Here is a 22,676-nt window from a genome sequence, read left to right as displayed (position 1 = left end):
GAGGATGGAATGGTGAATTAGAACTAGATTGAATTAGAATTAGAACTAGGCTTTTATAAGCCACATTGTGTCATACTAAGGGATTTCAATTTTGTAGGAAGTGGAGGAATCTTTACAAGTGTAAAGAATATTCATGATCAGAACTATACTTTAGAAAAAGATCACGGTGTAGTAGCAGAAGTTTGATCATCAAAGGTAAAGGAATCTAGGAATACTGAGACCAGTTTAGAAGCAAAATTGATAAAAGCATGGACTTCAGTGGTGGTTAGGTTCAATAGTCAGGGACACATTTTCTGGATATTTTTGAAATAAGATGGACAGGATTTGTGAACTGATTGGATGTAATGTATGAGGGGTCCCACTTGACACTTAAGGTTTCTGATTTGAATGACTGAATACATAATGGCTTAGCATTAAAAGATTGTGATTACAAAAGATGGTTTGCAGGAATGAGGATAATGAATTTTGAATAAGTTGAACTGGTATTGCCTGTTGTATGGCAAGTGATAGTATCCAGAAAATATTTGGAAATGTGGATCTGGAGCTCAGATGTGAGCTGAAGATAGAAGTTTGGGAGTTGTCAGTGAATAGTAGTAGTTGAAATTTGAATTGAGTGAGATCACCAAGGAAAATGCAAAGAACAAAGAAATAAAACTGGAAATTGCTCCCTAGAGAACACTCTGCTTTTTTTTTTTATCTTTATGCTTTTTTTAATATATAACTTTATTTATTTATTTATTTTTAATTTTTGGCTGCGTTGGGTCTTCGTTGTTGTGCGCAGCCTTTCTCTAGTTGCAGAGAGCGGGGGCTACTCTTTGTTGCGGTGTGCGGGCTTCTCATTGTGGCAGCTTCTCTTGTTGCAGAGCATGGGCTCTAGGCGTGCGGGCTTCAGTAGTTGTGGCTCGCGGGCTCTAGAGCGCAGGCTCAGTAGTTGTGGCGCACGGGCTTAGTTGCTCTGCAGCATGTGGGATCGTCCCAGACCGGGACTCGAACTCGTGTCAGGCGGATTCTTAACCACTGTGCCAACAGGGAAGCCTGAACACTCTGCTTTAATGAGGGGAATAAAAGGACAGGGATACTGAGGAAAAAATTATCAGCATGGCTTCACTAAAGGATGCTTCAGGAAGGAGAGGCCAGTGGTATATATTCTTGAGAGAGGTCAGGTAAGGTGAACACTAGAAAAAAAGCCTGTTGAAGGTGACAGGTCATTGGTGAATTTTGCGAGAGCAATTTCAGTAACAAGTTATAAACAGATGCTGAATTGCTGTTAGTTAGGCAGTAAATGTGAGATATAAAAATAAAGACAGTATAGTCTACTTTCTCAAATTAATCAGAGAAAGGGAGAAAGGGAAGGGAACTAACTTAGTGATTGCCTACCATTAAACTTAGTGCCTTTCAAGTATTACCTCACTTAATCCTCACAGCAACCCTGTGAAATGTTTTTGTATTATTTCTATGTTGTGAATGAAAATGTGGAAGCTAAGATGAGTAAACTAATTTATCCTAGGTCACAGAGCTTGAAAATAACAGAGCAGGGGCACTTTTTGATTCCAAAGCCCATGTTCTTTCCACTATATTTGATTTCCTCCCAGTAGCTTGCAGCATGCCAAGATAAAGTTGAGACTGTCTCTTTTTCTAGGTAATAAAGCATCCAGGCCTGAATAATATTGAAAATTCACTCATTCAATTTAAAACTTTCATCCCTAGCGCAGGCTTGGTATAGACTTAGAAACCTGCAATGGAGGGAGGATATGGTTCATTTCATCACTCTTTATTATTTGTCTCCTCCCCATTTACCAGCTGCAAATTTGGAGCCTCTCCAGCTTTAGAGCAGGAGGAGGAGGAGGAGGAAGGGGTACAGGGTCATGGACAGTCTTACTGAACTGATGCAGCTGTTATCTGGGGTTGTTAGCTTTGAGTGGGGCAGATTTCAGATGTTGATTCTTTTACTCTAGGGTTATGTTTGTGAATTCCTCAAAGACCTCACTCTGGGGATCTCTCATTTGCAGTTCCCTTGACTGGATCAATGGCTCCTCTGGCTGCCTACTTACAATACCTCCTAGTAGCTAGAGGTTCACCCTCATTTGGGGTCTTCTTGCTCCTCCAGTAGGTCCTTTTGGGCAGAATCCTCAAGATGATCCACATCAGAAACTCAGTGCATTTCATAGCTATAAACCATACCCCTCAACTTTGCTAGTGTTTTCCACATGGATGCCACTGGTCAAAAGACTAACCAGGCAACACCACGTGAATGTAACTATTCCTGCATAAAGCTCAAAATACTTTCCTTAATTAGAATTTTTGTACTGAGATGTTCATGTATAGAGGAGATTATGGTAGTATAGTATATAGAGTAATATAGTGGTTGTAGTAGCAGTAGTAGAAATTTGGTATGCTGATAACATAATTAAAATCTTATATTACTTTTGCAAAGTAAAGAACCTAAAAGAAAAGCAGGAAAAGTAAGTTTTTAGAGTCTCTAAGTAGGGAGTTAAGGTAACCCACCAAATTCAAGTAGTCTAAAATGGTTTAAAATGAAAAATGTCTCCCTGCCCCCTTTTTCTATCTTTTCTGAAGATAATGTCTGTTAATATTTTGTGTGCATTCAAAGATGTTTTGTGCATCTATAAGTATATATTCTTCATATAAAAATACAAATGAATCCATTCACAGCTATAAATAAAATTGTATTTAATTTTTTTGTTTAGCAGTATATCTAAGAGATCTTTTCAGAGCTGTGCATTTAGAGCTATCTAATTCTCTTTAATGGCTGCATAGTAAATTATAGCAATGTACCCTAATTTTTATAATCACTCCTGTATTATGGGCATTTAGACTGTTTCCAAGTTTTTAGTTTTGTAAACAGTGTTTGCTGGATATTCTTGCACGTATATCTTTGCATACTTGTGCAAGTATATCTTTTGAACAAATTTCTAAAGTATAATTGTTGAGTCAAAAAGTATGTGAATGTAAAGTTTTGATAAATACTGCCAAATTGCTTTTCAGAGTTTCTACCAATTCCTTCTAAACAATTTAAAGTGGAGATCTTTTGCAATAAAGATGGTGTGATTGACTGTCTCGGTTTAAAGAATTTAACTAGAAATTTTCCAAGTTTTAGTTGGAAATATTTTTTACATTTGACCTGATTTAAAGGGAGAGAGATTGTTTCTTACCAAAAGGTGCTAAAATGGTAGAACTCAGTTAATTTCCTTTTAAAATTTCTAGTGAATATCTTCAGGGTTTAATATTAAGAAGCTAGTTTTGGGACTTCCCTGGTGGCACAGTGGTTAAGAATCTGCCTGCCAATGCAGGGGACACAGGTTCGAGCCCTGGTCCGGGAATATCCCACATGCCGTGGAGCAACTAAGCCCGTGCGCCACAACTGCTGAGCCTGTGCTTTAGAGCCCGTGAGACACAACTGCTGAGGCTGCATGCCACAACTACCAAGGCCGCATGCCACAACTACGGAAGCCCTCGCACCTAGAGCCCCTGCTCTGCAACAAGAGAAGCCACCGCAATGAGAAGCCCACGCACCGCAGCGAAGAGTAGCCCCCACTCGCCACAACTAGAGAAAGCCTGTGCGCAGCAACGAAGACCCAACACAGCCAAAAATAAATAAATAAATAAACAAATAAATAAAAAGCTGTTTATTTTTTTAATGGGGACAGGAATTCAATTATGACAAAAAAAATTTTTTTAGCTTACTTATATGGACCCTAAAATATTAATTGAAAATGAGGAAAAGAGTATAAGCAGAAAGCTTACAGGTATGGATGTGATAGAACATTTGCATTCATAATACCTTGTTCTATCTATTCTTTTCAAAAATTTCTTAAATTTCCTGAACAGATGTTCATTTTTCTCATATTTATGCTTCCAAAGATTTGTTAGGTACCTAACATATTAGAAATTTAGTGAATGTTGTTATGATATATATAATTAAAACAATATTATCTTCTAGGAATATAATTCAAAATATGTTGACTTGATTGAAGAACAACTTAATGAAGCACTTACTACTTACCGAAAGCCAATTGATGGTGACAACTATGTTCGTCGGAGTAACCAAAGGTATAGTCCAGTTAATGGAATAATTTATTGCTAGTCCTCAAACATAAAATTTAAAACCAAATTATTATAAATCATTACTTTTTAAAGTTTTCTGAGTAGTTGGTTATTTTGTTTCTTACACTGACATAGGAAAAATCTTTTTAAAGCACAGCATTGAATGTTCAAAAATTCAGTGACATTCATAACTTGAATACCCTGACTAATATAGCGTTCAGATCCCTCCATGTCCTTACCCTAGTGTGTCTTTCTTGTCTTAGTTCTCTTAGCATTACTCAGAGATCAACTAAACTATTATTTTTCTAGAAGAATTCTCATGCCTTTCCACCTCCGTATTTTTATTTATGCTAAGTGATTATGTCTAATTCTGTTTATCTAATACTTTATTGTAAGTCATTTTTTAAATTAGCTTATTTAAAATGAACCAATAGATATATCAATCATTTTTATTATACTAGATTACACCGTCCTCATGTCTACCTACCTGTACACCTTTACGGACAACTGGTACACCACAAAACAGGCTGTCATTTGTTGGAAGTACAGGTAAAAACATAATTTGCTTATTTTAAGTAGCTACAGTAGTAGAAAAAACTTAATATTGCTAAAGTATTATCTTTTCAGAAACGTCTCAAAAGCCTTCAGAAAGTCAGTGGCATATTTGCTTTTAAAGCCATCCATCTTGTAATTGACTTAGCATTCTTTGTTTGCAGTTCTTAGAGATATTACTGGCTTGCATGCATTTCCCTGACTTGCATACGACCATTTGCATAGCTGATTTGTTATGTAGAGTAAGTAATCCAGTGAAGGTCTGAGTTCTTTCCTTTCTAGTTCATTTGGGAAGTTCATCTCCTTAGTAAAAACATACTGAAAAATTGAGTTTCTTCATTCCTCTTGTTGGGAAGTTAAACTGAACCTGAAACACATTCAGTTACCTTTGGTGAGCAACAAACTGAAAGTATCAGTTGCTGTTTGTTAGTGCCTCACTATTTTCATATATTTCATGTAATGTAAGGCTTAGACAAGCAGTTGTTCTTTGAGTATAGTATGCACGCCAGATTTTGGCTGGGAATATGTCTTGCTACTAGGTGTTTTCAATAAATGTAACCCTTTTCTTATTTTAGGAATGGTTACAGAAGTATTTGTGTGTGTTTCTGAACAATAGTAACCTAGCAATTTAGTTCCTTTTCATATCAGTGTTCATTTCAGGAGCAAAAGTTTTACATAACTATACTTCGCAGTTTCATGTATTTTTATACTGTCTGTGAAGACTATTGAGGTGTGTATCTTTATATTAATTTTTAAAAAATTCACTGAAAGTTTAAATGATTTTCTCAGTGTCATTACCTACATAGTATGATAAAGTCTAGGTGTTAATTTGTTATTTTCTATCTAAAAGAAATAATGATTGTTAATGGCTAACATTTTTCTAATAGTAAGTCCCAAGTACTTTGTTACACTTACGTAATAATTCATTAAATCATTAAACTTTATGAAACAGAGTTTAGGAAATCAAGACATGGGGAGATTAAGTAACTTGCTCTTGGCCACTTAGCTAATAAGTTCTAACTCTAGTATATGAATTCAGAGCCCATGTCCTAATGCTGCTTCTTAAGAAATTCGACGTAAAATTATTTTAGGATTTTAAATACGCAGAAATTACTAAATACAAACCTTAAATCGGTTTTAAGATACAATAAGAAAATATGTTAAAGACATACTGATAATCATAGGTATTTTTTTCCTCTCTCCAGAATATTATTACAGAACTCTGTCACAGTGTCCGTACACCAGATTTGGATAAATGGGAAGAAATTAAAAAACTGAAAGCATCTCTATGGGCCTTGGTTTGTAATAAACACTTCTGTAAGATCTTCTTAATTTTTAGATTTTACTCATTTTCCTGTTAATATTAAATAAATAAAAATAATTTTATTTGGAACGTGTTCTTAGATTAGTATTCTAAAACAAAGATTGTTCCTGCCCATTTAAATATTATTTTATGTTGGAAAATAAATGATTAAACTATTAATTTTCTTGCTGAGACAAATGGAACTTTAATTCCTAAAGTTCCTTATGTGAGGTTTTTTTCACAGTTCTTTCTCTCTTATAGACGTGGTTAAATTTTTTGTTTTTTTGGGTAGCTTTCCAAATCTCTTGAAGGAGTTAGTCTTGTAAATATATTTGATATGTGATTTCTTTTCTTTTAGGGAAATATTGGCTCATCAAATTGGGGTCTCAATTTGCTACAGGAAGAAAATGTGATTCCAGATATACTAAAACTTGCAAAACAGTGTGAAGTTCTTTCCATCAGAGGGTGTGTCATTTAACTCAGAAATCTTTCTAAAGTATATATTTTTGTTCACAGATGGGTGTGAAAGAAGAGTATTTTATGATTGCAGTTTTTCAGTGCATCAAGTTAAACATCTTAAGGAACTCCTTGTTTAATATTATTGATATTTTATTCTTATCATTGTAATATTGACATTTACCTTGCAGATAAACAGTGAGAGTATAGTGTGTCCAAATAATCCAGTAGTCCATTAGCGCAAATATTCCAAATTTATTTCAGAAAAGCTAATGTATATATATTTTTTCCCTAATCACAATGTTCTTTTAGATTTTTTCCTTGTAATTAATATTTTTATTATGAAGGTTTTCATGTTATTTTTAATGGCTATTAAAGAAAACGCAAATGTACATATAGCAAACTAATATTTTATGGTTGCTTTAAGAAATCTCAGTTTGGAATTATAAACTGTCATTACTACATCTTTTACTTACAGGACCTGTGTATATGTGCTTGGGCTCATAGCCAAAACCAAACAAGGCTGTGATATTCTAAAATGTCACAGCTGGGATGCTGTAAGGCACAGTCGCAAACATCTGTGGCCAGTGGTTCCAGATGATGTAGAACAACTCTGTAATGAACTCTCATCTGTTCCAAGCACCCTGAGTTTGAACTCAGAGTCAACCAGCTCTAGACATAATAGTGAAAGTGAATCTGCGCCATCAAGTGAGTATTGTGACAGGGTCACATAAAGTTAGCCGAAACTAACACTTGTGATATCGAAATTTAAATGAATTTTACATTCTTAATTTACTTTTCTCTGAGATAATTTGGCAGTAATAGCGTCTTGGAGAATGCTACCAACCTACATTGTTCTCTCCCTTTTGCTTTCTAAATAGGCCTTGGAAAATCCTACTTACAGAGTTAAATAATAAGCCATGTCCCAGAAGAACCATTCCCCTTTTTTGCAATTTCTAATAAGTAAATGTTTATTCATCTACTTTCTTCATTTACCTAATTCTTTTGTTCATTTTTCAGATATAGGGTTGTTGAACTAGAATATATTTAAGAGATATTATATTCATATACTCATCTTTGAAAGAAGAGCTAAATTTTAAAATTAGCGAAACTGTTAAAAGATGGAGTATCAAAAATCAATTAAATGAAAAATGGTTTGCGGTTTTAAGCCCTGTACTAAATGCTACTAGGTGCAGAAAGTTTAAGACACTGTTTTTTTTTAAAGAAGATAGTGCAATATTTATCAAGCCATATTTCACCAGATCTAAGATACCATAAATTATAATATGCACCACTGTTTAAGAAAAAAAAAAATGCTGCCTATTGCAAGATGCATGCTGATTTTAGAGATTTTAAGTGTGAAAAATGTATATCTTAGAATTGGCAAAATATGGAAATACAGTGCAGTGTGCAAGTTTAAGATTTTATTTTGCCTTCTTTCAGAATATATTTGAAGTAATTTATAACTATTCAACAGAAAATTAAAAATAAAAATAGAATAAAATCCCAAAGATGTCCTTAGGCACCTGGATTGAGTCTTTTATTAGAGGTAGGCCCTGAATTTAGATGAGTTTCTTAGTACCTAAGGCAAAGTGAGAAATAAATATAATTGGTTTAAACATGAATTTAAAATGTTGTGACTCGGTTCTTTGTAAGTGTAGTTTGCTTAAGATTGGACATTCATTTCTTATAAGATTGATTTTTCTTGCCTATTGTGATTCGAGGAATAAGCCACCAGGAATCTGTACCAACTGAGTAAACATCCAGGGTAAAGTCTCCTTTTTGCCTTTAATTTTATCTTGAATATTTGGAGGTTTTGGAAACTCACTGGGATAATCAAAAGAAACTTTATGCAAGCTGTGACATAATGAGTTCTATAGTTTTTCTTTGGAAATAACAAGATCATCATAATGACAAATTTTATATTTTATTCAAGGACAAATTCTGGGTCTCAAGGAAGCTCTTTTTATGTGGCTCAGCAGTCTAACTCTTTTTATTTTTGAAAAATTTTTCCCCAGGTGACTATTAAACAAAAATTTCCTGAATTATGTCACTAATAGTTACTATGATTATTTGTCCTTTTTTATCTGCTTTTATTAATCCTTTGATCATAGGTATGTTCATAATGGAGGATGACCGGTTTGGCAGCAGCTCTACTAGTACATTTTTCCTTGATATCAATGAAGATGCAGAGCCAGCATTTTATGATCGATCTGGACCTATGAAGGATAAAAATTCATTCCCTTTCTTTGCTTCTAGTAAACTTGTGAAGAATCGTATCTTAAATTCGCTTACTTTGCCTAATAAAAAACATCGTAGTAGCAGTGATCCAAAAGGAGGGAAACTGTCATCTGAAAATAAGACAAGCAACAGGCGGATCAGAACGCTTACAGAGCCCAGTGTTGACTTCAATCATAGTGATGATTTCACACCCATATCCACAGTACAGAAAACATTACAATTAGAAACTTCATTTGTTGGGAATAAGCACATTGAAGACACTGGTAGTACTCCAAGTATTGGAGAGAATGACTTAAAATTCACCAAGAGTCTTGGTACAGAGAATCACAGAGAAAACACAAGCCGAGAGAGATTAGTTGTAGAAAGTTCAGCGAGCTCACATATGAAGATACGTAGCCAAAGTTTTAATACAGACACTACAACAAGTGGCATAAGTTCAATGAGCTCAAGTCCTTCACGAGAGACAGTAGGTGTAGATGCTACGACTGTGGACACAGACTGTGGAAGTATGAGTACTGTGGTAAGTACTAAAACTGTTAAGACAAGCCACTGTTTGACGCCACAGTCTAACCATCTCTCTCTCTCTAAATCAAACTCAGTGTCCCTGGTGCCTCCAGGTTCTTCTCATACACTTCCTAGAAGAGCACAGTCCCTTAAAGCACCCTCTATTGCTACAATTAAAAGCCTAGCAGACTGTAACTTTAGTTACACAAGTTCTAGAGATGCCTTTGGCTACGCTACACTGAAAAGATTACAGCAACAAAGAATGCATCCATCCTTATCTCATTCTGAAGCTTTGGCGTCTCCAGCAAAAGATGTGCTGTTTACTGATACCATCACCATGAAAGCCAACAGCTTTGAGTCCAGGTTAACACCAAGCAGGTGAGCAAATATACATTTTAAAATCAACAATAATGTTTGCATTTTAACAGACTTAAATGTAAAGCATTAGCCAGGTTTTACATCTACGTAAACCTCAGAACTGACCTATTATAATTGTTTACTATAGTAGGCTATAAGCTCCTAGTTACCCGATATGATTTGAAATGGATTCTTGCAGCTGCGAGGGGGGAAAAGAAACTCCTTTAGGCCCTGAAAATAAACATATATGTTTTACAATGACACATAAGTCACAAGCTTTTTTTTATTTATTTCTCGCTTCTGCAAGGATCGATTTTAAAAAGAAGCATGTCGGGGGAATCAGGAGCTTAAGACCTACAATAACAAACAACCTTTTCAGGTAGGTCAATTTAAGGCTCCAAAAGTTGACTTTTTTTTTTTTTTTTTAAGATAACTGAAAATTTCAGTATAATTCTTTTCAGTTTAAGTAGCTGTGATTATTAAGTAGGAACCAAATGAACATTAAATGAATTACTTGGCCCTCAGAATTCAGCAGTAGCAGTTTGCCTGTGCTCACAGGAGCATTTGGGAGATTTCTATGCCATATCTAAAGATTAGATCAAGCTGGTCAAAGTAGTAGATTTTACCTATAAAAGATATGCAGTGTTAAATTTTATCGTTGCAAAAATTTCTATACCTTCTTTTTTTGTTGGACCAAATACTTCTAAAAACTTTCTTTAGTTTTAGATTGTTCATTTTCATTTATTAAATGGATTAGTATTTGTCAAGTACTGAGACTAGTGCCTAGCACATATTAAGCACTCAATAAAAGTTAGCTGTTATCATCATCATTATCACCACTATTATTATTGATAGTTATTTCTTTCATGTAATCCATTTGGCTCTTATATAACCAAATTCTTAAGTTATTAAGCAATTTTGTTTCAGGAATGTTAACACATTTAGTAGAAGAGATCCCTTGTAGCAAATAATAAATTATATTCCGTTTGGTAGAATTTCATAAATTATGCAGTAATGTCTTATCTACCTGACAGCCTCATCCCTCCCAACAGCTCACTAGTATAAACCTATGCAGTGAAGTTCACAAATTTTATTCAAAGGAAGTACCTCTGACCCACATTCATAGTTTGTTGATGTTTAGTCTAACAAGTTTGTTTATCAGATTTTCAGGCCTATAGATGCAACAGTTATAAGCTTCTACTGGTAGGGACACTGTGACAGGAAAGGAGAGCTGATAAAATTGGTGGCAAAGGAGGAAACTTTTATACTACAACAAAGTATTTGGAAACTCAGAGACTACAGCAGCTAGTAGCATTCAGCCAGGGGCAGTAACGTAGCACACCAAAATAAGCAGTAAGGGTTCCACCATCTTAGAGCTCAGTACAATAACCAAAGTGCTGTTAGCTCTGAACCACCCAGTTAGGGTTATTCTGTCTCACTGAAGCAGGCATTTCTATCTAACTGATTAAAGCACAGATAAAAAGTTTCATTGCTTAAATATTTATTAGAATAAACCAGAAACAACAACTATTCCAAATCACAATTTCCTAATCAGTCTGGGTTCTTAGGATCTTATTTCCTATATTCTCTGTTAGATCAAGAGAAGGATATTTGGAAATTTTACTCCTGGAATAAAATGCCAAGTTATCAGCACTATAAAGGATTAATAGATGTTTTTAATTTCTTGGGAGGGGAAAAAATAAAAAGAAAAAGCAGTCAAGAAAAACAGAAACAGTTGTACAAAGGCATGAAGGCTTAACAAAAATCTCATGTTCGTCAAATCTGTCACTTATTCTTCAAACTGTGTTTAGTACTTAACTGTGTACTGGGTTCCATGGAGGAAAAAATTGTGTAGACATTAGTCTTCCTATTCCCACTTGTTTCCTTTGGTTAGTTCAGAGAAAATGAAAATGATGGACGATAACTACACGTTTACTGTAAAATAATAGTTTGGAATCTAGGCTGAGAAGATTTTTTTTTTTTACTTATAAAATCAGAAGAGTAGTCATACTGATACCTATGGTATAATGGTTAGCATGAATCCAGCAGTCTTAAAAACCATATCTTACTGAGATATTTCCTTGGGGCATAGCAGAAAAAACACTGAAGTAGGAATCCTTAATCTTGAGTTCTAATCCTGACACTGAATGAATGAACTTGGAAAAAGTTCCATAAATTATGCTGTAATGTCTCATCTGCTTGGAATTCAAAAGTTTTGCAAGCCTCATCAATCCAGAACAAACCCAGGCAAACCTCTCAATTGTTTACCGTGGTAAATCTGTATCGTAAAGTTCATGAATTTTGAAATATGTAGGCCTCAATTGCCTAATCTAGTGGAGATTGGACTAGATCAGTGGTTTTAAGCTTTTTTAAAATGTCGCATTTTAAGTAGAGAAACCTTTCTTCACAAAAACATTGCTATGGAAACCCAATACGTAGAATATGTAAAAACAGCTATTCTGGTTGAAATAGGTATTGTGGAGGTGAGTATTCCAATAATTCCTTCCCCTTCACTCCAGTAGTCTTTGAAGAGTTCTATGGAATCACAGAGGTATAACAGAGTACAATTTAAAAACTACTGACCTATTTTATAAAATTTGTAAATTTCAATTATGAGTGGTTTTTAGGTGGAAATTCGTAGAAATTAGTGGTTTTTGCTATGATAATTTTAATAGCTACTATTTATAAAACATTATTTTGTGTTCTTTTCAAAATAATTCTTCGTTTTAATATCAGGGTACATTATTACATTTTAAATGACTTGAGTTTTCAAATAGCAGTATACATACAGTGTGGAACCTTGTGTACTGCCTTGTATATACAAAGCAGGCGTATGATAAATATTTTAGCATGTCTGTTGCATGAATAAAAATCTGTATAAGAAAGGTGTATCTTATGGAAATGTCATTATTCCATGTTATCGAATCACTGGTAAGGAATGCATTGAGGAAATATCAGTGCTTCGTATAAAGCTGTCTCTTGTAATATTTATATATGATAACATTTTTACTGTTTTTTTTAAGATGTGTACGTGCTTTATTTTATTTTTTGGCTGTGTTGGGTCTTTGTTGCTGCGCACAGGCTTTTCTCTAGTTGTGGCGAGCGGGGGCTACCCTTTGTTGCAGTGCACAGGCTTCTCATTGCGGTGGCTTCTTTTGTTGCAGAGCACGGGCTCTAGGGTGCATGGGCTTCAGTAGTTGTGGCACGCAGGCTCTAGAGCTCAGGCTCAGTAGTTGTGGCGCACGGGCTTAGTTGCTCTGTGGCATTCCCCGACCAGGGATCAAACCCGTGTCCCCTGCATTGGCAGGTGGATGCTTAACCACTGCGTCACCAGGGGAGTCCCATTTTTACTGTTTGTGTCTGTCTTCTGTGTTACAAAATCTTATGTTGATAAAGTAATTACCACACAAAGAATAAGTGATTATCCTTATTTTAATAAAAATAATAGTAAATAGAATTAGTAGACGTGCCCTTACTTGTATGATAGCAAATCTAGCAGTCTCAAATGATTGTGAAGTTAGTCCTTGGATAATACCTCTGTTTTCTGAGGTCAGTTTTTTATCTTTACTTATTTTTTACTGCTAGATGTTGAAAGTTATCTTAATTGCTCACCTTTTCACTTTTACCTGGGAGACCATAACAATTGTTTTTGGTCAACAGTCAACATTACTGATGTCCTTTTATATATCAATTTATAAAAGAGAAATATTCTCAAGTATTCATATGTTCTCAATAAATAAGATGGCACTGTTTAGTACTTGACTAGCTTCCTTTCTTTTATGAAGGTATGAAAATAAACTATAATTCTTTATATGATTGCTATAACAAATCAAGAAACTAATATAGTTTTTTTAATGGTATTATAGGTTCATGAAAGCTTTAAGTTATGCTTCGCTAGATAAAGAAGATTTATTAAGTCCTATTAACCAAAATACCCTGCAGCGATCCTCCTCAGTGAGGTCCATGGTGTCCAGTGCAACATATGGTAGCTCAGATGACTATATTGGTCTTGCTCTTCCAGTAGACATCAATGATATATTCCAGGTATCAAAAATTCTATTGTTTTCTTATGAGTTGGTTTACGATTTTTTTCATATTCTATAACTGCTTACTAGAAATTATAATTTAGAGCAAATACTAATTTGGGGGAAGGTGGTATTTTTAGACAGTGTTATTTAAAGAAATTTTACCATGAGAATTATTTCACCTTTCTCAACTATTCTATACTCTTTTATTTAGCATCTTTAAGTCCCCAGCACATTATCCTTCTCCTCACATTAAATCATCATCTTGTTTGATTTCTTTATCAGTATATTCTCTATAGAAATTTTAATGCCTAATCTTGCTTTTTAGTCACACTTGACTTGTTCCTTATTGTTTTTTTAATTGAGATATAACTGACATACAACATTGTGTAAATTTGAAATGTACAACGTATCCCTTGTTTTATTTAATCCTTGATCCTATTTATCCCAAACATGGCAGCCACATGTTGTGCTAATCCCACGAAATACTCACAGATCTCTAGGAGGTAGATAGTACTAAAGAATACATATTTGTTTAGAAGTCTAAAAACATTTTAGATAAATTCTAAAATAATTATTTTAATATCCATTTAAGTCACCAAGAATAGATAAGGACCTTAAGGGTTTTATGCTATTTTGTCAAGTTTTGGTGATTTAACCTTCTTCAGTATCTTTTCATCATAGGTTCATGTGCTATAGTAATTCTGTTTAAATTACATTTCATTTAATTTTGCTAAGATACATAAAGTGAATTTTTATAACAGGACTTACCATGACTTATATCTATTTTAGGTAAAGGATATTCCCTATTTTCAGGCAAAAAACATACCTCCACATGATGATCGAGGTGCAAGAGTGTTTGCCCATGATGCAGGAGGTAATGCATGGTTTTTGTTCTCCTCTGTATATTAAAAAGAAAATTCTTTTCAGTAGGATGACACTAAAAATTCAGGTATACTTACTTTTGGGTCAACTTAAAAAATTATAGCAAAATAATTGTTTGAGTCAATTTAAAATTAAACCACAGTATTTTTTTGTGAGAGACTTAAAGTGTTTTTTCCAACTAAGTACCAAGCCTCTCAAGAAGACAAAAACCAGATCAGTTGCTTCTGTTTTAAACAAATAATACGTGAAAAAATTTTAACACTTACACTCATAGGTCTAAGCAACAGCTGTTTGGGGAAAGGAGAGAGAGAAGAATGTACTTATACATTATATGATCTCTCTTTGCTATGAGCTGTGGTATTTTAATTAATATATGCGTATCAGCCACAAATTTAAAGCTTTAAAATCTTGATGATTTTTTCTTAACAAGGACCTCTTTAGACTCGGAATTATTACTTTTCTTTATGCAAATATTAAGAATTGATTACACAAATATTAAGAATTGAAATGATACCTAATTGTATAATCTTAATTTTTTATTTTGTATTTAAAACCCCATATTAAAGTAATATAAGTATAACTGCTGATGTTAATTATTTTCGTAATTTAAAGCAAATTATCCTATTTTTCTCCCCAGTTAAGGTTAGATTTTGAATCATAAAAGCAGTTCTGGTTTTCTTCCCTAATTTCCCTTCTTTAAAATTTCACATAGTTTAAGGCACCTTGAAAGAGGTGTCATTGATACCATCTTCATCAGATTATGTTTTATATTTACTTACACACAGGTCTTCCATCTGGAACTGGAGGTCTTGTAAAAAACTCTTTTCACTTGCTACGACAGCAGATGAGTCTTACAGAAATAATGAATTCAATCCATTCAGATGCTTCTCTGTTTTTAGAAAGCACAGAAGACACTGGACTACAGGAACATACAGATGATAACTGCCTTTATTGTGTCTGTATTGAAATTCTGGGTTTCCAGCCCAGTAACCAACTGAGTGCAATATGTAGTCATTCAGGTGAGTGATTATGTCCTTGAAGATGAATCCACCTGCCTTTGAATCTGCTCCAGTCACAGGTCATCTCCCAGCCCTATTGATCATCCCTCTTACTCCATTCTCATTACCTCAGCCTTAGTACAGTCACTCAGCATCTCCCTGTGGGAATGTTAGTAAGTTTGTCTCCAGTTTTTTCCCCTTCCAATTCATCTTTCATACTGCTGCCTTGGATTAGGCTGTTGACAGTTTTTTACTGCCTATTCAGGTCCAGCACACAAGACTCTTTGTGTGATCTGTCTACTGTTTTTTTTACCATTCTCCTATCTTATAATTGATACACTGCTACTGACTGACTAGATGTTTTTTGAGCAGACTGTGCTCTTTTTCACGGCTCTAGTCATGAAGAGTGTGTTTTCCCTACTGTCCCCTCTTGCGCCTTCTCCTCCTCACACACATGCAAGCTCACGCGCAGTCCATTTGGCAAGCCCACCTCGTCCTCAAGAGTCGGGACTGTTTTATCTTCAAAGCTTTCTCTGACCCTCTTAGTCGGATGTTGACACTTCTTCCTCTTTACTTTCATTGCTCTTTGTACATAGATCTCTTATGATAATTATTGCTTGGTTATTTTTTCCCCTTCTACTCAGTAAGTTCCTTCAGGGTATGGTCTGTCATGCCTTTTCATTTTTATTTTCTAATACCCAGCTGTGTACTGCTTTATATACTAGGCACTCAATATGTTTTTGGTGAGGGAGTGAATGAATCAGATCCAGATTCAGCTTTTTTATAAATGTGTGTTTAAACTATTACTATAGATAGCTTTCCTTGGTGAATATCACTTAGCCACCCTCAAAAAAACCTAGTGATAACCAAAGTTCTCTGGGTCATTCATCCACATTTCTCCATGGCGTTCTGATCCAGAACTTCCCAACTGATGGGTTGCAGCACACTGTTGTACCACATCCACAAATAGGATATGGATGTGCTGAGAGATTAATCCCCTCCATGGTTCCATGCCCCAGTCGGGCCTGGGTTTGACAAACCCTTGGACTAGGCACTTACCACTGTGAACAGTCCTGTCCAGGGACCCAGAGTGCTATAATTATTTTCATTTTCTGTGAGCAAAAGGTTTGGGCATTATTGTCCTGATGTACACAGTAAAGAAGATGCTATTTTAAATCATTTGTCTATACATTGTTTATAATATTTTAGTTCTTCTAAGTTCTGTTTCTTCATTTACTCATTCAACAAATACTTATGAAGCACTTACTGTGGAGTTTTGCTATGTAAGTGTTTTCTCTTTATTTATCAAACAAGAAATAGGGAAGCCAGCCCCCTAATTACCCAGTCACAAGACAGTCCCAGCTAGTTCAATCCATTTGTGATTACTGAGCTAGTAATCAAGTGGAGTCACATCAAGTGTGGGACTTGTGGAAGACTTGCTGCAGTCAGCAGGGCTCTCACCTTGGCACAGGATCAGAACCCCTCCACCTGTTGTTCTAGGGATACGAAGCGGGGAGGAGAATAACTCTTAATTGGGAAGTGATTACAGTTTACTATTGATACTTGGAGGTATGAAGGGAGGCAGGCTAATTGTTAAAAAGTCACTGAACCTCTACGGATTTATGCATTCAACTTAATATTTATTACGCCACTACTGTGGATCAGGCATTAAACTAGATGCTCGGAAAACAATTGAGAGAGAGAAAAATAGAAAGATATTATTCTTACACTCTTTGAGCTCTAGTCCAATGGAGAAGGAAATGGATTGACTGACCACTCGATCAATCAGTACACAAATATTAATATAATACTACATTTGTAACAAGCACCATCAAGGATAGGTACATGGTATTAACAAAGGAATATAACCAAGTAGGCAGATCAAAGAAGAGACTTCTGAAGAATTGCTATTGAGCTGTGGTTGAAAGAATGACTAGAACCTAACTAAGTGAAGACTGGAGTATAGAGAATTTTGAGAGAGAGGAAGCAGCATGAGCAAAGGTCTTCTCTGATGGGAGCAAGCATGGGAAGTAGAAAGGACTAAAAAGACACCTGTGGGAATGGAGCTCAGAAAGCAAAGGGAGAGGAAATACAGGATCAGCCTAGAAAAACGGTTGGGACCAGGTCCTGCAGAGCCCTTCCTACCCAAAGTGTGGTCAGCGGACCAGCAGCATCAGCATCACCTGAGCACTTATGAGAAATGCAGACTCTGCCCCCCCACACACACAATCAGAGTCAGCATCTTAACAAGGTGCCCAGGTTATTCAGGTGCACATTAATGTTTGAGAAGCACTGGTATCAGCCATATTAAGTATTTTGTGTATCAGAAAGGAGACGTCTTTATTATCCATGGCAGATAATTAAAAAATAGTTCCTCTACTATTTTTTTAAATTGAAGTATAGATAATTTACAGTATTTGTGTTACTTTCAAGTGCACAGCAAAGTGATTCAGTTGTGTGTGTGTGTGTATATATTCTCTTCCAGATTCCTTTCCATCGTAGGTTATTACAAGATAATATAGTTCCCTGTGCTATACAGTAGGCCCTTGTTGTTTACCTATTTTATATATAATAGTGTGTATATATTAATCCCAAACTCCTAATTTATCCCCCCCCATCCCCTTTGGTAACCATTGTTTGTTTTCTATGTTTGTGAGTCTATTTCTGTTTTGTAAATAAGTTCATTTGTATCATTTTTAGATTCCACATATAAGTGATACCATATATTTGTCTTTCTCTTTCTATGATAATGATATGATAATCTCTAGGTCCATCCATGTTGCTGCAAATGGCATTATTTCATTCTTTTTCATGGCTGAGTAATATTCCATCTTCTTTATCCATTCATCTGTTGATGGACATTTAGGTTGCTTCCATGTCTTGGCTGTTGTAAATAGTGCTGCAGTGAACATTGGGGTGCATGTATCTTTTCCAATTAGAGTTTTCTCTGGGTATATGCCCAGGAATAGAATTGAAGGATCACATGGTGACTCTGTTTTTAGTTTTTTAAGGAGCCTCCATACCGTTCTCCGTAGTGGCTGCACCAATTTACATTCTCACCAACAATGTAGGAGCATTCCTATTTCTTCACACCGTCTCCAGCATTTACTGTTTGTAGACTTTTTAATGATGGCTATTCTGACTGGTGTGAGGTGATACCTTGTAGTTTTGATTTGCATTTCTCTAATAATTAGTGATATTGAGCATCTTTTCATGTGTCTGTTGGCCTTTTCATGGCCATCTATATGTCTTCTTTGGAGAAATGTTTATTTAGGTCTTCTGCCCAATTTTTGATTGGGTTGTTTGGGTTTTTTTTTTTTTTTTTTTTTGATACTGAGCTGTATGAGCTGTTTGTATATTTTGGAAATTAATCCCCTGTCAGTAGCATTGTTTGCAAATATTTTCTCCCAGTCCATAAGTTGTCATTTTGTTTATGGGGTGTTTTTTTTGTTTTGATTTTTGGGATTTTGTTTGTTTTGTTTTTTGCTGTGCAGAAGCTTTTAAGTTTAATTAGGTTTATTTTTGTTTTTATTTCAGTTACTCTAGGAGACAGATCCAAAAAAATACAACTGCAATTTATGTCAAAGAGTGTTCTGCCTCTGTTTTCTTCTAGGAGTTTAGGTCTTTAATCCATTTTGTGTTTATTTTTGTATATGGTGCCAGGGAATGTTCTAATTTCATTCTTTTACATGTAGCTGTCCAGTTTTTCCAGCACCACTTATTGAAGAGACTTTCTTTTCCCCATTGTATATTCTTGCCTCCTTTCTCGTAGATTAATTGACCATAAGTGCATGGGTTTATTTCTGGGCTCTCTATTCTGTTCCCTTTATCTATATGTTATATATCTGTTTTTGTGCCAGTACCATATTGTTTTGATTACTGTAGCTTTGTAGTTATAGTCTGAAGTTGTCCCTCTACTATGTAATGATCATTTTAAAGGGATGTCAGGACTTGAACACAAGACTTTTCATTCTTTGAAACTTTCAGTCTGGTGGTAGTGTTGGTAGTAGTAGTTGTTCAAAAAATGTTAAAGCTCAGTGGAAAGGCTATTAGGATATTTCCTAACATTCTGTGTCTACCACCTTCACAGATGCTTGTGCATTGTATTGTTTAGTGTGCAAGGCAACATGTTGGCCTTTCAACATTTAGTATTATATGTTTCTTTTGGGTCCACTTTTATGTATACCACCACATTTGCCCTAGTGTAGCTAACCAACTGAGTGGGAAACCTTTTAAGTGTTTTAGACCAGTCCATCTGTGAAAGAGAGAGCACTGGAAAAAAAATCAGCCAACTATAAAAGATAATGGCAAGAGATCAATTTGAATGTCTAGGTTATTAAACTGACAAATTTGCGAGGAGTGGGTAGAAACTACATGGGGTAGGGGAGGCCCTAAAGAGACACTGGTGGTTTTCAGAATTATTTTAGCTGCAAAACCCATGTTTCAATCAAAATCTATACAAAAGCTCAGTGGTATGCAGATGAAGGTGTAAGGGGAACAGTGGGGTGGCACCCCATCTACTGGCCTTGCCCAAGTATAAAATTGGGGGTAGAGCAGGCTAGGAAATGCCAGGGCTTCAAGAAACACTAAAGACCCCTGGTGTAAACATAGCAGAGTGTGAGTTTTGGTATCAAGGAGACTTAGGCTCAAAGCCAAACCTTTCCATCTTATTAGTTATCTGATCTTGGGCAATCTACTTAGTTTCACTGAGCTTTACTTTTAATTTTTTCTTAAATCTCTAAATAGGAATAATGATACCTGCTTTATGGTGTCGTTTTGGTACTTACTAACATGTAAGATTAACATTCAGTAGGCTCTCCATTAATGGTAACTCACACTAAGTTGTTTATGTTAGAAATAATATTCTCTCATAAATTCTGATAGTTCAGTTAGAATGATCTTACTGTGCTCCTAAGGAAAATCTCCTTGTTCATTTCATTTTACATCCCTGCTGCCAAGGGGAATTGGTGATCAGGTGGGTATATCTGCCAGAGACAGAGCTCCTCACAGAAATTCTTAATGTTTTTCATAAAGAATTGTTTCAGCATTTCAGATAAGCTATTTGGCGACCTGACTACTTTCTGATAGGAAAAATTTAGCTTATGATTTTTTCTGAATTAACCCATATGGACTTATGTAATTTTTTGCTTAGAGCTTTTTGTTCTTTCCCACATACAGTGGCTGGAGTCAGCCTTATGCCCAGATACAGGGAATAAAGAAGGTATTCAGTTTCTTAGAGTCTGGTCTGTCCTATGCTTCATGTCTCCATTTTTAATTAAAAGATAAAGCTGAGCTAGAATATTGTTAATTAAAAAGAGAGGAAGCAGTAAAAGCAAACAACTACAGTGAAGAAGCTAAACATCAATCACATAGATAAAATGGTTCAGTTTATGGACATAATGCTTCATCCAAATTAAAAATAATCTTGAAATAAAATGTGTTGAGTAAAAGTGTAAGTATCATTGCATTGAATACTTTTTAAGAGAAGATAGAAAATAAAGGTCCCTAAAAGTCAGTATCATCAATATAGTATGCACGGTTTTGCCTTCAGTAGAGTCCTAGACATTACCTTCCATGCATAAGAAGAAGGAGGCCAACTAGCTGTTCCTTTCCCAGTTTCAAGAATTTTTGGTTCTCCTTATCCTGCCAATTTATAAATAGTGCCTATATTCTACCCACTTGTTCTCTGGAGTTTCCATTTAGCACATGTAATTACTTCATTTAAAAATTTTATTCATATGGTTTATAGTGGGTTTCACACAAAAAAATACCCCATGTAGTAAAAGCCTTCTGTTATCACTATACTTAGGATGCTCTTTCACATCTTCCAATGGGAGAAACTAATTCTTTTGGCCTGGCTTAGTTAGAGGCATGATTTTTTTTTTTTTAAATGAGAATGAATGATATCTTTAGAAATAAAATGTGGTTGTAACAGGTTAGAAATGTTAGGAGTCATCACTGGTTGAAGGTGAGCCTGAAATGAATTAGTTTATAACTTTTCAGAAACATGTTGATTAAAAGAAGTATAATTTTCTTATTGTTCCTTGCACTGGGATATTTTGTCATTTTACTCCCTGGGAAGCTCCTCAACTGAGTCTAAAATAACATAGTCATCTCTTACCTGGTTATTCAGCATTGCTGGCTTTTAAGTACATCTTTAGTTCTCAGATCTTTTGGCAGTAGTTTTATATTTTAAATCAATGTATAATTTAAGTACCGTACATTACTTTTAAGTGCCTGACAGATGCATGATTTCCTTAATATTATTAAAGCTATGCTAAATTGATTTTCTGAGGAACCAGAGCATATTCTGCTTAGTACTATGTAAATATTAATCTTAGGAAGTGCTTAAAGATGAGATGAGGTGGTGATATCTATTCTGTTGAAAACAGCATAGGGAGAGGTAGTGTGTGTTTACATTGTTCTAGTTTCCTGGACTTTTTAAAAAGCTTTTTTAAAAGCTCTTTTTAATACTCTGACAATGTGTTGTAGTGGAAAGAGGACTGAACTAGCTATCAAGAGGTCTCACCTTCTGGCTGAGTGTGTCTCTTCTCTCTAAATCTCTTTTGTAGCTACTGAGGTTGCATGATTTTCTCGGTTGCCCAATGTTACTTCCTAAAAGGATAACCAAAGACTTTCTGATTTCCCTTTGCTCTAATCACTTGAAGTGCTCAGGAAATTTTTAAATAAAAAATATTGATGTCATTTTAACAGCACTAAGATGTTTGGTTGACCTTAAAATCCCATCTAGGAGTATACCTTAGCAATGCATGGGTAGTATAGTAAATTTAACTCTAAGGAAGGAACTGATAAGCCCAGGGAACTGTGATTCTAATATTGGTAATTATTAAATGGTGGGAACAGCAAGTGATAGAATAATAGATACAGTATAATCCCACTTACACACCAAAAGAGCAAGAAAGAGAAATTTAAAATAGCAAATATCTGAATTTTTATATATTTAAGAGAGGGGTATTTAGTTTGGGGGTGGGAGGTATGGGGGGGTAGATAAGGTACCTTCATTTTTTATTCTGAATACATCTTTATTTGAATTCTTTAAATAAACACATATTTATGTATTTTTTTTATAATTTAGGAGTATAAAATTTTATGTATAAATGTCTTTAGAATTTAACAAATTTTACTATCTGAGTGGTCTGAATTTACTTTGAAAATCTTCATCAGGGAAAATAATTATTGAAGAATGGAAAGAAATTACAAGGAATCATCTCTTCTATAGTATACAGTGCAAGCATAGGAATTAAGCCATTATGATCTGTCAATTGATTT

The 22,676-nt window shown here is 35.0% G+C and overlaps 1 protein-coding gene across 6 annotated transcripts in view; it reads left to right on the top strand.

The window, feature by feature from the left end:
- The window catches only part of RICTOR (RPTOR independent companion of MTOR complex 2), a 144,874-nt gene that overhangs the window by 115,530 nt on the left and 6,668 nt on the right, over positions 1-22,676 (top strand). For 4 of the 6 annotated variants that reach the window (XM_057539902.1, XM_028169034.2, XM_028169038.2 and 1 more), the window contains 10 exons: positions 3,962-4,071; positions 4,527-4,614; positions 5,823-5,915; positions 6,279-6,385; positions 6,855-7,084; positions 8,491-9,499; positions 9,786-9,857; positions 13,345-13,522; positions 14,296-14,380; positions 15,174-15,407. In XM_057539902.1, the coding sequence (XP_057395885.1) occupies positions 3,962-4,071; positions 4,527-4,614; positions 5,823-5,915; positions 6,279-6,385; positions 6,855-7,084; positions 8,491-9,499; positions 9,786-9,857; positions 13,345-13,522; positions 14,296-14,380; positions 15,174-15,407 (2,206 nt within the window). The remainder of the gene's footprint in view (positions 1-3,961; positions 4,072-4,526; positions 4,615-5,822; positions 5,916-6,278; positions 6,386-6,854; positions 7,085-8,490; positions 9,500-9,785; positions 9,858-13,344; positions 13,523-14,295; positions 14,381-15,173; positions 15,408-22,676) is intronic. The other 2 variants (XM_028169037.2, XM_007192178.2) reach the window with 2 other exon arrangements.

This window comes from Balaenoptera acutorostrata, chromosome 2 (assembly GCF_949987535.1).
Source record: "Balaenoptera acutorostrata chromosome 2, mBalAcu1.1, whole genome shotgun sequence".
In the NCBI taxonomy this organism is placed as follows: domain Eukaryota; kingdom Metazoa; phylum Chordata; class Mammalia; order Artiodactyla; family Balaenopteridae; genus Balaenoptera; species Balaenoptera acutorostrata.
Note: the sequence above shows the minus strand (reverse complement) of the source record. Positions and strands in the feature narration are given on the sequence as shown.